Source organism: Pagrus major, chromosome 2, assembly GCF_040436345.1.
Source record: "Pagrus major chromosome 2, Pma_NU_1.0".
NCBI lineage: Eukaryota > Metazoa > Chordata > Actinopteri > Spariformes > Sparidae > Pagrus > Pagrus major.
In genome coordinates this window covers 16,578,387-16,590,503 of record NC_133216.1, presented here as the reverse complement: position 1 = coordinate 16,590,503, position 12,117 = coordinate 16,578,387, and the positions used below count along the sequence as shown (strand labels likewise).

The 12,117-nt window shown below is 40.7% G+C and overlaps 1 protein-coding gene across 1 annotated transcript in view; it reads right to left on the bottom strand.

Moving 5' to 3' along the window:
* The window catches only part of grik4 (glutamate receptor, ionotropic, kainate 4), a 156,178-nt gene that overhangs the window by 114,222 nt on the left and 29,839 nt on the right, over window positions 1–12,117 (bottom strand). The window contains exon 2 of the mRNA XM_073487322.1: window positions 3,860–4,024. Within this exon, the coding sequence (XP_073343423.1) occupies window positions 3,860–4,024 (165 nt within the window). The remainder of the gene's footprint in view (window positions 1–3,859; window positions 4,025–12,117) is intronic.

Genomic DNA, 12,117 nt, shown 5'->3' with positions numbered 1-12,117 from the left:
GTGAGTCAGGCAGTGTTAACCAGGAAAGTAAAGTACAGGCATTTAAAAAAAGGCCTTCTTCAGCCAGATGTTAATGGATGCACATGCTGACCATCTCAACCTCTGAACAGATATTAGCCTGAGCCAGCGCTTCTCCCGTCTCAAGGGATTCTCAGCCTACATGTGTTACTGAAACGTGCAGAAGTCCAAATGCATTTGTTCACATTTAATATGCCTGATGTGATGCACATAGAGAAAAAAAATCCTATAGACGCTGCCCATGAGAGCTTAATAGCTTGAGGGAGAAAGTGATATTAATATAACAGACTTTCACATATGGAGACTGAAAGATAGCGAAACCGGAAGAGACACAGACAGATAAACAGAGTGACAGACAGTGAAAAAGAAATAGAGACAGGCAGACATATCTGGAGGCTTCAAACATAAAATCTGGCATTTGAACATTTGCACATGAATGCCATAATATCCCCAAAAGTGACACACACACATCTCATCTTGTTTGGTCCACACTGTACATTTACAGAGACTGATTTAAAGGCTTTAACTTTGGGGATGGAAAAACATCTTTCAACGGAAACATTTTAGCCAGTGTGATTTGTACTCCTCTCTGATGTACACAGGCCATATGCTCTAATCTCCCATACTGGAAAACAGAACGCCATTCCTTGTGAGTTTATAATCCCTGGCTCCTAATTAAACCACCGCAAGTCAATGATGTGAGGCAGACACAAGCGCAGACACTATGTACTGTTCATGTGCGCACAAAGTAAGTGTGCGTGATGGCAATTTGGTGTCGGTTGTTGGGGCAATTGCAGAGCATTAAGCGGCTGCCTGTGTGAAAGAGGTGTGGGGGTGGGGTGGGGGGGTGGGGTGGGGGGGTGGGGGTAAACGTTTTCAGGTCTGTGCTTTGAATCCAGAGGCAGTGAATCGAATGATTAATAAGTAATCCCTTGGTCACCCATGGGGCCTGTAAGACATGAACACACTGACACCTTACACAAACACCCACGTGCACGTGCCTGCACACATTTACAGTACATGCACACACACATTTGCACCTGTCTGCATGGCTTCACCAAATTATAAAGCTGAGTGATTTGACTGCCAACACACATGCTCCTGGCCGCCACGATGCTTTCATTTGCTCCTTCTCTGCACAGCTAACATTGTGTGTGTGTGTGTGTGTATGTTTGAGAATGTGCATGAAAAGTCCGTGTCAAAACTCGACTTCAACACCACAGGTTATTCATAACCCCCTGGACATTGATGTCGGTGTCAAGGTTTCCATTAGTGCTGTCAGTTGTGAGAATATTACTGTGCAGCTCACTGCGGTCAAATTATGGTCAGAGGGTCACCAGGTCGGCTGGAGGCCATTTTTGCCGCTTAACATTGATTATTTCTGATCAATGCAAGCTATTGGAACCTTGGAATGATCAGAGGGCTCTAATATATATCATTCTCAGTTTCTCTTAATGCACACATTGAAGCAAAATATGCATGTGTTATGTGAGGGTGTAACGATTCTCCAGATCGATGGTTCGGTTCATAACTCAGTTTTCTTTTTTGTTTTAGTTGTCAGGGGTGGGGTTGGGAACAAACATTTCTGGGTTTTACTAAATCAAGTACAATTTGGAATATCAAGAACACTAAAGAACACGATGAAGGTAGATTAGCTTTTTAAAATATAAACTCACAAGATCTACAAGAAGAATCTATTAATCTTTAGTTGTATAGCGGCGATTCACAGCAAATGTCATCTCATGACACTTTTCAAGCAGCGCAGGTCTGTACCATTCTCTTTAATAAGAGTCTTTATTTTCATCAAATATCATACAATGTACAACATGGTGAAACTGGCACTGGTTCAACCCATCCTCAGGGAGCAGTGGGCAGCCAACATACAGCACCTGGGGACCAACTCCAGGTGGAAGCCAGCGCCTTTGTTAACGGCACTGACTGGAGAATTAACCTAATGTACACGTTCTGATGCTGGGGGAAACCAGAGCATGCAAACTCAACACACAGAAAGAATTTGTTGAATTCTTATCTTCAAATGTCAAATGTTAAATCCCTTCATTCGGAATCCACACCAAAAGTTAATGAGGTCTATTCTGGGCCGAGGCCCATCCGCCATCCACATTTCATGGAAATCTGTTCAGTAGTTCTAAGGGCTGTATTGTAGGCAACTGGACTTTTCACTTCTCACCTCTCATCCAAGAGACGTCTTCAGTTTTAACTAACTGGAGGGGAGTTGCAGGCTTAGCCAAGAAACTGAAACAAGTCCAGTTGCCTTCAATATAGCACTTAGAATTACCATGACCTGGATGACTGGCAACCTTCATCAACATCTGTTCAGTAGTGTTTGTGTAATCCTGCTGACAAACAAAAAACAACAATTAAACAAACACATAAACAAACAATGGATAACGTCCTTGGCGGAGGTAACGATTAAAACTGATAAACTTCTCTAAAGGTTGTCACACTGGAAGATGAGGTTGCGACTCGAGACTGCGGATGTTTGTATCGCAGCTTTGGTTGGCTTGGTTTCAGAATCGTTGCACCCCTTCTGTTATGTGGCGTTATACGCAATATATAACTGTAAAGAATGGCTGTTGGTGAACTGGAGTCTTGTCAAGCAGCAGCCAGTCCAAGGAGGCATTCATTTAGGAGCTGTAAACTCCACACATGCAGGAGTGTGCGCTACTATTCTGGGCAGGTAGCGCTCCCTCTGTGATATTTCCATCTAACTGCGGCCACTGATCCGTCCCTAATCCAATTCCTGCCTCTAATTACACACACACACACACACTTTCCACACACAAAACATTTGCACATGCAATCCAGCACACACACAGAGAGTCATGCAGATACACGCACAGCAATACACAGGAGGAGCCACATTTAGGAAGGGTTTGTAGTAAACCAGGCAGAGAAAGTAATACAGTTTCTTGTTGTTGGGGTAAGTGAAGCGCTGTTTCCGTGGCTTAAGCGGCGCCACTGAAGCTCTCTGGTTTGTGAAAGTGGGAATGTGTTGCATTGAAAATCAATCCCTGCACTTCTTGTCATGGCTGTGTATTGGTTTGTTTTCTGCAGACACATGCTGTGCTGTATTGATTCTAGATGGTTTTCATTAAAAATTAAAAAACATAACCGATGAAGCAACAAGTCGCCACACAGAGAGAGGCATTGACTCAACTGATAACAACTAAATGATCCTGCTTGTGTTAATGGAGTCAACCTCAGTGATGGCATAATGTGTGTATGACAAATACCTGCAAACCTCATGAAGGCCCGTTTAAAACGATCCATAGGCTCGTATGTTGAAGGTCACCTCTGTTTTGACATAGACTAAGTAATTTTAACATGACATGGCCTTTTTCCTTTGTACAGAAAATGTTGTTTCGCTCTGCCCTGCCACAGCAGAGCGAAAGGTTGCCGATATATAAGAGAACAAAAACAGATATAAACACGCCGTTTGACTCCTGCAGCTATCAAAAATATGACAGCTCATTTTGCGTTCCTGCTCCACACCAGTCTGTCATCTATTTTCAATAATTTGTTTGCTTCTGTTTGACCGAAATATTGATAAACCAGACGGACTTATCTCTGTGTGCTTGGGGGAAGAGCGAGAGAGAGAGACGGGCTGAAAAGAAGACAGAACGTCTGAGTTTAAATGACAGGCTTGCTGATTTCAAAATGAGAGATCCCTCCTTTTTTTTTGCAGGATTGATTACTGACTGGACCCTCATTACTTTCTCTGACTCGAGATGTGCACATTTACTGGCCGACAGACTCGCGCCCACATCAACACTTTCCTCTCCTCACCAATTAACTTGCATTTCTTCCCTGTGTTACTTACTCGTTTCCCCCATTTCGTATTCACTGTCTCTCAGCAGTTCAAAGATGTCCACCTCCAGCTTGCCAGTGGTCGAGCGGTTACTGTTCCTGTTGATGCTGTCTTTGGCCAGAGTGATGGCCAGTCGCTCCCCTCTGCTGCACTCCATAGGGTCATCAAGGATGGCAGCTGAAGGAGAGAAGAGAGGGATGGGTTGTGAAAAAAAGGATATCAAATAATTATCCCCACTGGTAAGTGCTGTTTATTGAAAATGAATGAGAACCGGGGCGGCCCAATTTGGCCAAAGACCATTCAATGTGAGAGCCTGTGAAGACAGGAAATGTATTTAAAGCCTGTTTTTCTTTTTTGCGAAACAATAAAAGTCCAATCCCCTGAAAGCTGCTCCCAAGTTGCATGGATTTAATAGCACCAATACTAAGGTGACATTTTGTGCACACTGCTCTCCATTAATCTAGAGTGCTCCAGTATTGTTCTTAATAAATCCATACACTTTGGGAACAGCTTTTAGTCTGTGACAGTTACTTTTCCTCTAAAAGGGAAGGGTGAGTGCTATTTAATGTAGATATCTTATCTGTATGGTAAAAGCTTGAAACTTTAAAAGCTTTAAAATCTCTCACCTGTTTCCAAGTTTGCTGGAAAAATATAAAGTCATAACTGATGTTTACCGCAGCAAAAACACATCAAAACATCTCTCGGTTGTGTGGGTTTTATAGAGGCTGTGTAGAGACTTAAAACTCTAGTCACTGCAGAAGCTTTTTCAGAGATGCTACACTGCAAGTCTACTCCAAAATTAAATCACAGAGGCAAAAAAAAAGACAAGACAACATGTTATAATCAGAAAAGATCTATTCTGTGTGCAATAATGTTTTTGTGGTATTGTAGTATACGGTAGTTATCAGACAAACTGATGCCTGTCTTACAAATGGCTTAGCTCAGCCAATTACAAAGGCACTGGATGCAGATAACGCACTCTTCTCATTCTAATGCAAGAAAAAATAATGTAATTCCACCACAATAGGACCGAAGAGACGAGTTATAAATATTAAAAAGGATTTTAATCATTCTATACCGTATGGAAACTGTGTGGTTCTCCAGCGGAGGAAATGGGCTGCATAACCAGGAAGTAGACCCGGAGACTAGAAAATGTTTGTGGCGTATGTGCTTGTGGAGTAGTTCTTATTGGACTGAATAGGCACCATCTTTGCCTTAGGTATCTAATTATATAATTAAGTCTATGCATGCGATTAGCAAATCACAAGGTAGCCATGCTCTAAATCATACCCTGCTTTATCATCTCTTTCATCATTCAAATGGGAGCAAAATTTACAAAATGATCATGAAGACTTGAAACTAGCGATTGAGACCATAAACTCATTAGGAAACTCTTTACCGAGCTAATAAATCTCATAAGCTTACATGCAATCGGACTTCTTTATGAAACCAGTGGTAATGCCCCCTTCTGGCCATTAGAATGAAGGTTTAAGGCACTTCCAACCCAGAAAGCTCCCGCCATATTTTATGCAGGCGATGGTCAACACACAAAATGGCATCACGGGCAACTAAGAAGCACAGTAAACATCATCTGTTCACCGAGTTATCAAACAGGAAAGGCACTGAATGACACATATGCTTCAATATGTACTGAATAAATCTTATTCTTTTAATGATCTGTCTAACTGTTAATTCATTTTTTCCAAGGTGTGATGCCTGATACCAACAAATCTATGATGCATCAACAATTATCTAGGCCAAAAGACTGTAAAACTATTTACAAGATAACTGTCTGTTTTAACATTTCACTTCCACCAATTGGTAATGTTTCAGCCCGACTACATCGGCAGTTTGCAACAATTACACAAACTGTGAAATACCTCTACAGGTCGATGCACAGGGTAGAAAGGACAACACAATAAAATGAGGAGCAGATGTCTGAGAGCAGGCTTTCTAATTAATGCAATTATACTGTGTTAGCATAAAGGGTCTCCAATTAAATAGATTGCATTTATAGCTACAGCCGAGAAAAGAGGTAAAAGTAACCTACCCGCAAAAGTGTGAAATTAATAAGGCACAAAGAAATACAATTAGGCACAACTTGGCTGAAAGGTAAACGTGCTGTAGAAAAAACTGCAGGTGGAGTGTTGTAACTTCAAGCCTAATCATGTCAGAATTAGACGTGCGGAGCAGAAGTGGAGCATGTTTGAAGTGACCTGAAGTGACCTTCCCCGCTGATCACACAGTTGAATAAACAACTCGAGCTTGCAAAGATGAGACAAATCCACTAATCTGATATGATCACTGGTCACAGCCATAGCGAGCCAATGCCTACAACCATATTAAAAAGCTTTGCTAAGAAGCAGACAGTGTAAGGTCATGCGAGGTTGTGCTCCCCGCTGACGGATTGTAAAGCTGCGGACAAAAGACATATTCATTTCTATATGCACTTAACGGACTCCCTCTTGAACAAGTACAGCTAACAACAGCTTAATATGATCACTGGTATAGTTTAATAAAATCAAAGGCACACATTCAATTAAAGTTTTATGTGTAGGGAGGCAAGGGAGATTTCTCTGCACTGAGCAATGAATTTGAGTTGTAGTTAATGCGATGTGCAAAGAGTGTAATTTGTCAAGAGTGTAAAACGATCTTTTGAAGACAAGGTAGGGGTGTGCGTGATAAGTTGACTAGTCGGTTAACATTGCTACCCCCAATACAAGTCAGGTAAATGCATAATTATTTTATTGTGTACACATTTAGTTTGCATATCAACATCATTTGCACTGAAATGCCATATGCCATTGACTGTTGTGTCTAAGATGTATTCACACCTTTGCTATGTCATTGCATTCACCCAATGAAAATGCAGTTGTAATTATGAGGCACATTTCTTAAAATGTCTCTAAATATTCTTTCAATAAATGTTATTTTTTTAAAGGTGCGATATGTAAGAATTGGCCACCTGTCCGATTCTTACTGAAAACAAAAAGGGAGGAACATATCACCAGATTAACCGCTAACTGCTGCTGACTGTAGCTGCACTTAGCTAGCTATGTTAGCCATGCAGCTAGCGCTTCAGACTGGGAGCTCTGGGACCAGGGAAGTTTCGGTGTTTACACCACTAGCACAAAAGCTTTGGACCGGGACGCTCCGATGCGAGCTGGTTAGCATGCTAACTTCAGTAGATGTCTCTGCAACACAATACAAAGACAACACAATGTCAAAACTGCTATTCCTTCACATTCTGTTGATTTTTTTAGTAGTTTTCAACTGAAATTCTTACATATTGCCCCTTTAACTTTAACGGCACATATATGCACATTTGTTTAACCTTATAGATTAGATTGTGCTCAACTGAGACCGTTTTCTGAGTGTTTTCTTACTTTTAGACTAGACAAAAAGTCTAAAAGTTTAAATTTCCATTTAAACATCAGAGAAATTAGTCATCCCTGGGTAAGTATTCATTACAGTCTGACATTTTTAGATTACAGAAGGCTGTTCTTTGTGGCTTCATTTAGTCAGACATTATCATGCCTTAGTCATCCTATCTGACCAAACTTCTACCATAAATGGCTTCAGCATTCAGTACAGTCATCATTAAGCACGGTTCCCACAGAATTACATTCATAGCTGGTACAGTCTTATGTTTGGAAATATAAGACTTTATAAGTTTTATATTTTTTACAGCTCCAGTATAGCCCCAGCTTCAGCCAGTATTCATTTTTCAGCTCTATGGATTTCTCTGTCCGAGGATCAACACTTCAAATCCAGAGGAAAACCCTGTGATGGAGATTAATGTCGACACAGCAGCAGGTTTGAAATGACTGCTTATGGAATTATTTCTTGTCAAGGTCATCAATAAAAATAAATCAGGCCTTTTCTGATGTGTAATTTTAGCATTGCCATGTCTTATATCCAACATATTACATCTTGATCTTATATCCTTGGACTGCTATAATCAATAACTTCACACCTTTACAAAGGATCAAATGACTACATGTACTATATCTGTCGCTAGTAGTAGTGACAAATCCATAGAGCAGATGCTGCCATCCCCCTCAGCTCTATGGAGTGCCTTAGCTCACTGTTTTGGTTTTATGGCCGACAGCTTTACTGTTTTGGTTCACGCTCACCGCTCTTATCAGCACTGTTTTCAGATGCAGCAGACAGCCGTATTTTAGCAAAATGGTCTGAAAGCACCACTATATGCTACCTTTCCGACACCAAGCAGCAGACAGACAAAATTAGCGAGCAAAAGGAGTGAATACTTGACTTATATTTGTCAGGTGGTTAGATGCAACAACTCCAAATAAATGCTAATGTTACTGCATATTTCCTGGATGTCAACTTCAAGGTTTTAATATGTTAAAATGTAATATGTCAAATGATAAAATGCTGTGTTTGCAGCTTCTTTCCACTGACTGAAAAAAAAAATTCCAGTCTGAGGTTGGAGTGTGTGGAAGGCAAAACACTGAGGCTCAAAACGTTTGCCAAAAACACTTCATATTCAATGACAATGACTTTACTACAACACAGAGATAGGGATGTCATTCGGGTGAGTTGGCATTATAATTCATTCATGAGCAAAAGAAGTCTACTATCAAAAACCTTTGTGTCTGCTGTCAAAAAATGTGTTTCCAATGACATCTGTCTCTCTGAAGACACTTCACTGTCTTTCTGTACAACTTTCTGCCTCACTTTACCCTTTTCATTTAAATGTCTTTCATTACTTTTGTGTTGATGTGTCATGACTCGTCTGTCAGGCACTTTATTTTAACTTCTGTTTCCCTCTTTCATTTAATTTGAGGCATTTTTCCTCTACAAGACATACATTGTGTGAGATCATCACCTTTCACATGTTTGCATCAAAAATATCAATAAAATGTAGTGAATCGTAATTCAAACGCCTTCATGCGCAATGTATCTATCGACAGGAGTCGGTGTATGCCTACTGAATGAAGCTGACATATCTTGGTCTCACAGGAGATGGCATTTGGGAGTGGTCAATACATGATAGCAGGCAAACAAGACAGGCTGTTTCATGCAGGGAAAACATGAGCTGGCCCATGATCCATTGAAACCAATAAATGAGTACCCAGGAGGTGAACTGAGGCGTTGGGTGCTGTGGACCGTGGAAGAGAGGCTCTGTGAAAGTATGAAATGAGAGTTCCTCTGAGATAAAGGCGCATAGCTCAGGAAAATGTTCTAATGAGGTCTTTCAGCATCTCTCACAGATGTAGTCCTTTTGCAAAAATGTCAAAGCTGCTGGAAGTGTGGTTGTCGTTTTAGCTAGCTTTCTGTCAATTTTGCAGTTAGCAATCCCCTCCCTCCTCTCTATGCCACCCCATGAACAGGCAGCAGGAATCGCCAGACAAGGCAGCAAGCAGGAGGATCCTGCTCTCTGCATGTCCTCAAGCAGACAGGTCCGCCTATTTATGGAGTTGGACTTATTTTAATAAAAAATGTATTGTATTTTGTATTTTTTAACAATACTGAAACATGAAAGACAAACAGCACCCAAGTCTGTATACACGCTGCAAGTTATTCACATCAAAAGTCCTGTTGAATAGATGTAGAGCCATTATTCAGGGCTCCAGGGTGCAACTGATCTGGTTGCACATGTGCCCAAAAATCTGTCAAGTGCGACTAAACATTTTCATTGGTTGCACCGGAGCGCCTGATATTCAGCAAGTTAGATTTTAAAAAATGTGTACAACAGTGTGTGTAGACAGTTGAACAAATACTAGCCTATAAACATGTTTTCTGTAGACTATTTTGTACACTGGTTTTATACCCCTATAATATTTGAGGTTGATACTTATTTGAGTTTCTCAAGCGCTTTAAACATCAGAGCATTTTTTAAAGGTGCACTATGTAACTTTTTCAGCCCATCCTCAAAAGAAAAAAACACTTTTTTCAGCGCGATGTTGATATATAGTTCTATATTTTTGCACTGTAGGACTTCTAGATGGGCAATGCTGTTTTTCTTCTCACCCCACCGTGACTCAGATACAAGCCTGTTTGTTCTCCACTGTCAAATACAAATGTAAACAGATGGCTTTACATCTAAAGCTGCTGTTAGCTCTTGCAAACTGCTATTCCACGTATCAAGAGCTCTGTCTCTGTTCTCTGTTGTTGTTGCAAAGTGTATGGTACACTTTGCAACCTAACTTTTCAAACAATTGAGAAAATAACTTATCTGCACCTGTTTTCCTGTTAACATCACTTACGAAATTGTATTCTCACCAGAATTATGTGCTGGTGTACCTAAATGAAAAAGTTAGGCGCACCAGTGCAACCAGTATAAAAAGTTAGTCTGGAGCCCTGCTTGAAGCAATGCAATAAACTCGTCTTTATTGGAAACACAGTTATTCCCCTATTCCTGTAGGTGCACATACACACTAAAGTTTCTGTAACTTTCAGTCATTTCTGCATAGTGTATCCATCCTTAACGTATATATAACAAAGCAGCAACATGAAAAGTTTAAAACTTCACTTCCTGCAGATTCCTACCCTTCCTCCTGTGTATTCCTCCTGAATAGACAAATCACAAGAGATTACTGGGTCTGTGAAGTGTGTGTTTTCACTGAGAACTGAGAACTGCTGCTAAATAAGTCAGAATCAAGGCATTTGGCCCTATTGTAGTACATAAAAGGAACGTTCAAACACAGGCTTGCATTGCCTAAGGAGCAATGAGTTTTGTGATATACGAACGCAGCAGCTTGAAGTGTCTCTGGAAAGTGGCAGTCAAGGGTAAAAAACTCATTATCCTTTTGAAGGATCTGCTGGCTTCTCTATTAACTCAATGGCTGCATCTCTCTTTCCATCAGACCGAGTGCTAAATGCAGATCAAATGAACTAGCTCTTGACCAACTGTACGAGGTAATTAATGGTAATGTGCTCTCCAACTCGTGGGCTTTGCTTGGGGGAAAAGCCATTACCTGATAGGGAGGGGGGAAGAGTTCAGAGGGACTTGGCCTTTGATCAAATAAATGCTTTTAAAGAATATGGATACTGTAAAGTGATTTAACATGGTTGTCATTTAAATTGGATATCAAAGGTTTCTATTCAAGATCTTACAATTTCCCGGGCTACAACTGCACATACATGCACTCTCAGTGGATATTATTACCTTGAGTTACTGCTCCTCTTCCCGTAGGTAAATGAGAAGCAAGAATCAATTCAGAGTGAGGAGCGAATGCACTAATGCAAAACATATCACTTCTCATATCACTTCTCATGGAGCCAAATGTGATGAAATGTTTAAGTACTGACATAACGTAATTCCTCCAGCATGTCAAGAAACTGCGGTAGCTAAACTTGTGCTAATTTATGGCCCAATTGAAACAGCACAGAGAAGGTCCAGGAACAGACATCTGCCTGTTTGATATGTTTCTCCTCAGACTTGTTTCAGGCATCCTCTGGTGAACTAACTCATCCATCTATCCACTTAAAGTGCACATTGAGGATTTCTTGCCATGCCTGAGACTCAGCATATGTTTTATTCAAGACATTAGCCTCTTTGTTCTTCTGTTTTATATGGTGGAAAAATCAAGACTCCCACTTCTCATTTTGTCTTGTCTTTTTGCTCAGATGCTGCTCCTGAAATGTCTCGCAAACAAAATTGCAGAAGACGACTGGCACTGGCTTTATTTTTAACTTCATGAGGAATCTTTGTACTGCGAATTACATCAACTACCTTACCCTTGAGTTACTCAGGGAAATATGTGGCCCTCTACATCACAGTTCAAAGATGGGACAACTCTGTTACCAATGCCCAGTATAAACTACTGCACACCCAGGATGCACTAAGAGGGTTGTCGACCATTTTTAAGATCTCTTGGTGCCATTCTCACACATTGTCAGTGTCTTCCAAGTTGATAATTCCTAGGGACAGTTCACTGCAAAATCAAGAATACATATTTTCCTCTTACCTGTGAGGAAGTGCTATTGATCCATCTCAATTGTTTTAAACTAGATGGCACTCAGCTTGTACAAAAAAAAGTGAGTAGTCGGGTCATAATTTCTGAAAAGAGACATTGCTGTTGAGTTTTTCAAATGTATTTTTCCTGCTAAAAGCACCACAAGTCGAGCGCCATCAATTTCATTATATTCGGTCGAAGGCAGACATCTCTACGGCCGATTTCTCCAAAACTACCCCTCCCCTCTACTGTCAATCACACATGCACTGCAGACAGACAGAGAGAGATGCTTATGTCCTTGTTTTGAACACACTTTGGTCAATGTTATTAAACCTTCTGCTGGGG